The 6,000-nt window shown below is 41.6% G+C and overlaps 1 protein-coding gene across 17 annotated transcripts in view; it reads left to right on the top strand.

Annotated features, from left to right (window-relative positions):
• Window positions 1-1,466: 1,466 nt before the first annotated feature.
• Window positions 1,467-6,000, top strand: part of dlg1b (discs large MAGUK scaffold protein 1b) — a 94,667-nt gene continuing 90,133 nt past the window's right edge. For 6 of the 17 annotated variants that reach the window (XM_030403618.1, XM_030403617.1, XM_030403614.1 and 3 more), the window contains exons 1-2: window positions 1,471-2,282; window positions 5,329-5,460. In XM_030403618.1, the coding sequence (XP_030259478.1) occupies window positions 2,264-2,282; window positions 5,329-5,460 (151 nt within the window). In that variant the 5' untranslated portion in view covers window positions 1,471-2,263. Of the gene's footprint in view, window positions 2,283-5,328; window positions 5,461-6,000 lie in introns of all 17 variants that reach the window. The other 11 variants (XM_030403607.1, XM_030403612.1, XM_030403610.1 and 8 more) reach the window with 7 other exon arrangements.

The raw sequence follows: 6,000 nt of genomic DNA, 5'->3' as shown, positions 1-6,000 counted from the left end.
CATGACCGTCTAAAAATAAAGGCCTCCTCCTTTCACCGGAGCTGCTGGCTTTAATCTGGGCCAGAGCTGCGAGTGGTTTGCATCAGCACATGAGAGACGACATGAGAGACGGCGAGAGACAAAGAGGAGGAAGAGGAGGAGCCCGTTTCATCTTCATCAGGACCAAAGGAGCCGGCTGACCTCTGACCTCTCTGACAGCACCTGCTCCAGGTAACAGCGTCTCATCAGACAGGAAGCAGAATCATCTGTTAGCTCATTTATGTTCTCTGAGAGCATTAAAATACATATTAATCACACAAAACACTTTGTCTCTGTTGTTTTATCTAACGTGACACAAACAAAGACGTTTGTTTGTTGGAGGACGAGACGAGTCACAGAAATAAAGATCTTCATTCATTAATAAATCTACAATAAAAATAGACATTAATACATTTATATACAATCAGTTTAAATTATAAGGTCAATCATTATTCTATATCTTAATGGGTGATTAAACAAAGAGGATTAATACAAATGAAAAATGAATTATTGATCCATTAACAGAATACAAAGATGTTTCTGCAAAACCACAGATTTAAACTTTTCTTCAGGTTGAATTTAACATGTAACTGTGTGTTTTCTCCCCACAGACAGCTGAAGACCTGCACAGCTCTGATGACGGTGCAAACGTAAGAACATATATAACAATCAATTATCACAAAAGTCATGTTATTAAGTGTTATAAATGAAATAATAATTAGACAAATAAAGAAGTTAAATTAAAGCACATTTCTGGAAATTATCTCTGAGACTGAGATGCATCTAAATACTGTAATCAACTTACATAAAGAAATGATCGTGTGAAATTAATAAAATGTTCTAAATGTAGTAATTAATCACAGACTCTGAGATTAATCGATTAATCACTCAGCTCTGCTCTAATCCTCTCTTCTTCTTCCTCTTCCTCTTCTTCTTCTTCATCATCTGTCCTCTTCGTTAATCTATTTAATCACATATTTCACCCTTCAGTTCATCTTCCTCCCCCTCCTACTCATCCTCTTCCTCCCTTTTCAGTCTAGTTTCACATCTTTTCCACCTCTCCTCTTTACTTTCTTTAAGTCCATTTTCTTTGAATCAAACTTTCACCTCCTCTCACCTCCTTTCCTTTCTTTCCATCTCCTTTCCTTACCTTCCTTTCCTCTGTTCTCCTTTCCTTTCCTTGAAAGGAGATGAGAGAGGAGCTGAGGAAAGGAAGCTTTTCTTCCTTTCATCTCCTCTCCTTTCCTCCTGTTTCCTTTCCTCCTGTCTCCTTCTCTCCTCTCCTCCTCAAACTTTTGCTCTTCCTCCTCCTCCCTGACCCTCCTCCTCTCCTCTCCTCTCCTCTCCTCTCTCCTTGTAGGTGAGCTGTATGATTGGGCGCTCCTGGAAATCACATGGTTCAACATTTCCAGCTCTGCCAGACGCCATTTTGGAGGAAAGTTTGGAATTTGTCGACCTGGGGAGGAGGAGGAGGAGGAGGAGGGGGAGGAGGAAGTAGAGGAAGAAAAGAGGAGAAGGAGGAAAAAAGAGGAAGTGCGAGAAAAAGAGAGGAGGGATTTACACTGAGAGAAGTTTGACACGAATGCACCAGGCAGGCTGTGCGGGGAATAATAATAAGTGTGCGTGCAGTGCGGGTCCACCGTGCGGGAGGGCTGGGCTGAGGTGTGACACCAGGCTGGACTGAAGTTTAGTTTATTTGCGGGAGAAGCATCAGAGCTGCGGGGCGGATCGTTTCCCTGCACCGCAGCAGCAGCAGCGGGCAGCTCACGCATGCACCGCACGGACACGCACTGTTTGTCTCATGGAGTTTGGCGGTGAAGGCGACAGCTCCACTTTCTAGCGCCGGTCAGCCTGCGCGGTGCACGCCGGGGCAGCGAGCCTCTCTGGCGGGGGGAGCACAGCACGGAGAGTCGGTGAAGCACGGAGCTCGTCGCCGGACCCTGCTCGCTCTCTGCGGCGGTACTTTGAAGCGGGACTCCCGGCTGTGAGTGTCCGTGTCCCCCGGAGACCTGCGGCGGTTATTTCCGTTGCCGTGTCAGTTTCTCTGACAGTTAGTTTGACGGTTGTTTGGCTCGGAGGGAACTTGGTGTCGTCGTGGAGGGATTTTTCTTCAGCCCGGACTTGGAGCGCTGACAGCGGGCTTTGACTGGAGGGATAATCGATAAAAACCGCCCTGTGTGTGGGGAGTGTATGTGGCTAACACGGAACTAGCTCCAAACCGAGCCGAGCCGAGCCAGACCAGACCATGCCAGTCAGGAAGAAAGGTAAGCCGCTCGCACTCCAACGTATCAACTAGCAAGCTAGCTCGGCTAACGGCTGCCTGCTGGGAGAAAAGTCCAACTGCAGCCCCGCACAAAGACACACAACAGCGACACAAACTCACTGAAACACACTCACAACTCGACACTAACTCCCCCCACACGGCTTATCCCGGCCTCACCGAGCCGTGCCGTGCCGTGCCAGGGCAGGTAAAGTGAGTTAAAGTAGGGGGCTAGCCGGTTAGCCGCCGCCGCTGCTAACCAAGTTGTATGTGGGGCACCTTGTCTGGAGGCGAGCCCAACTAAAAATAAACTCTAATATTAATGAAATATTTACAACAGCAGCGTTCCTGCTCACAGCCGGACTGTTCACACACACAGTGCCGGCACACAGACACACTACTGCACTGTACTCCACTGAAACACTGAGAAACTGTGTCAGAGTCACAGTGTTGAGAGTTAACAGCAACCTAATTATACTGAGTCATTATGTTTTAACTCCCACAGTCTCACCAGAACCTCCACTGAGCCCCTGGAGCCGGCTCAAGTTCACTGATCAATACTGTCATCGGATCGATCACTTCATCCGTTTAATGTCAATAACTATAAAAACTGACCCTCATTAGGTCCCAGTGAGGTTTTAATATCTCTGTATGAGAGAGAATAAGACAAGAAGTGAAATAAAAATAAAGTGATTAAATGATAAAATAACATCTGTCTGTTAATATCTGCTCTTTATGTTCCTGACCTGGAGTCCCACATGTACACTCTGTTTTTAAGAAACACATATATATATATATATTAGCCTTAAATCACATATAAGTCAGAAAAATACAGAACAATTAAAATTGTAGCAAATTAAAAAACCCATCTAGGTCAAATACTTGATCTAATTGATCGGTGTCTGTCTTTATGTTGGCCCACATGTAAACCTTTTGTTTTATTCTAGTTAATTTATCTTATTGAATTCTTAGAGAATCAATCAAAAACAAATGGCCGTCACACGTTCTCTGAGCCTGAAGTGAAGTTTTAATATCACTTTCTGTTTGAGCCAAAGACAAAAACAGCAAAAAAGAAGATTAAAACAAAAAAAACCCACAAAGCCAAACATTCATAAACTGATATAAAAGAAGCTCTCAGGATTTCAGTTATCTGTTGAATATCTGAACCAGAGTTGAGTTTGTTGTTTGAGCTCGACTGATATTATCTTCTGATATTTTAGAGATGATGATGCAGAAAAATATGCTCGAGTTAATTTAGTCATTAAATTCTCAATATTTTTTCATTTGAAACAGTGAAGCTTATAGTAAAACTGTATTCTGCCTCTGTTACATGTTTCTATGTTTGAAAACAGCTTTTAAAGAAACATCGCAAAAAATTAAAGTGTATTTATAAGTTTAATATAAAACAAAACCTATATAACCTATAAAATTACAACTAGAATGTTTTGTGTAAACTTGTGAGTTTCTCATGAGCTGCAGTCTGACCTGACCGCAAAGTTTAGGTGATATATATTAAATATGAATAACCACTAACATATTAGTTGTTAAGTTAATCAGGTATTTCTGATCATCAGTTAATCGGTTTGAGTAATTCTTTAAGAAATAAAAGATTCTTCTCCAGCTGGGTAAATGTGAATATTTTCTGGTTTCTTTCGTAAACTGAAAATCTTTGTTGTGGACAGAACACGACGTCTGAGGGACCAAAATACTAATTAGTGAATCAAGAAAATACTTGGCAGATTAATCAGCAATGAACACGATCAGCAGTTAACCATAAATAAAAGTAATTCACATAACAAAGATATTCAGTTTTTCGATCATTTTAAAAGAGAGAAAAGTGGAAAGACATTTAAGAAGTCTGAACCAGACGAATGATCGCAGAACCAAAACTTTTGATGGCCTTTGAACTGAGCGACAATCAGAAATCCATAAATCTCAGAAGCCTTTTGAGGACAGAACCAGGAGGATGCTAACTTCAGTTCTACAGAAACACGTAATGTTCTGTTGACCTGGAGTGACTTGTGTGCACTTTCTTTTCAAAATAAAAGCCTGAAGAAGCTGTAACAGACTTGAATATTTTTGAAAAATCTCGCACATAACCACAAATACTGCGACACTTAAAAATATCAGATACGTTTAACTGATTGATTGTTTGGTCTGTAAAATCTTTAAAACAATGTGAAAACTGCTCATCGTAGTTTTTCAGAGACTCTTCATTTACTGTCAGAAAAGCAGCAAATCTTCACATTGAAGCAGCTGGAAGCAGAACATGTTTGAGGTTTGATTAATGGACCAACATGTGTTGCTGCTCTGTGCAGATGCTTGTGTCTGTGTTGAGCCTGAAGCACTGACCTTTATTAACAGCTGATTTGTCACTTAATTTATCACTCAAACAGAAAATGACTTTAAAATGAAAGTGTTTAATAAAAGGTTGAATCACTGGAAGTCATTTCTTAAGCAGAAACGTTGAAGTTTCTCTGCTTCCAGCTTCGATATGAGGATTTGGATGTTTTAATATCACAGTAAACTGAATATCAATCTGTGTGTTCTGTATTGTTTTAATTATTGGTAAATAGCAGCCCCATACTTACTGTTTACACATCTTACCTTTTTTCCAGGTCCTTAAAAGGCTTAAAATGAATTAAATCCTTAATATCAGGCCTTTAAAGTGATTACAGAGACATGAATGTGTGTATAAGCATTTAATCTGATTTTCTTTAGTCTGAATGAGAAGTTTTGATGCACTTTAAACCCAAATCTGAGCTCATCCTGACACACTGACCTTTATACTTATCTGTCGGGGAGAGGCCTCATTCAGCTAAACCAGGCTGCATTTATACTTTATACGCATGTCTTCATATTCAGTGGTATTAAAGTGAAGTATTAAGTATTACAGTGTGGTCTGAATAGAGCTGGTGTAGCTCAGTGTTTCAGCTCTGAGGGATTACTGCAGCAGTGAAGCAGCTGTTTATTCAGACCAGCGTCTCAGATTAGTTTTATTAGTGGTTGAGGCCCAGAATGAACCTCTGCTGCTTCCTCCTGTGGTCCAGATGCACAGCGAGCCCTGCTGCTGCTGGAGGAGTACCGGGCCAAGCTGCAGCACGCCGAGGACCGGCAGCTCCGACACTCCATCCAGAGGGTCATCGACATCTTCCAGAGCAACCTCTTCCAGGCTCTCATAGGTACGCTCGCCTCCTCCTGATCCTGAACACACCTCACACAGGGCCGACTCACATCCTGGGAAAACATCCAGGTGCTCTCAGGCTTAAGATCCTGGAAACAAAGAGAGAAGGACACAGTGTTGTGCTGTCAGAGAGCTGAAACTGAAAACTGATAAGAATGTTGTAAAATATACATTAATTGGACGTAAATGTTGTCAGTAAAAACACACAAACACTGATGACTAACACTGAGACGATCACATCTGGATCAGTAAAGATCACATCAGTGTCCCTGTTCTGTCCTACAAACTCTTCTTTACAAAGATGTTTTACAGCAGCAGCTGCTGGTGTCTTTATGCAGGTTAGTTTTTACAACTTTCATCATCAGCTCCAGATAAAACAACGAATTTCTTCAAAATATTATTGATTAAAACAAGTTTAACGTCTGCTGGATGCAGTCTGATGATCAGTGATCGACTGCTGTTAGCTGGTTTTCTAACACAAAAAAAAAAAAACAGAGGGAAACTCGTCCACTAGCAGTGTGTTTAGAGTCAACGTGGA

The sequence above is a fragment of the Sparus aurata genome, chromosome 21 (genome assembly GCF_900880675.1).
Source record: "Sparus aurata chromosome 21, fSpaAur1.1, whole genome shotgun sequence".
Taxonomy (NCBI): Eukaryota; Metazoa; Chordata; class Actinopteri; order Spariformes; family Sparidae; genus Sparus; species Sparus aurata.
Note: the sequence above shows the minus strand (reverse complement) of the source record. Positions and strands in the feature narration are given on the sequence as shown.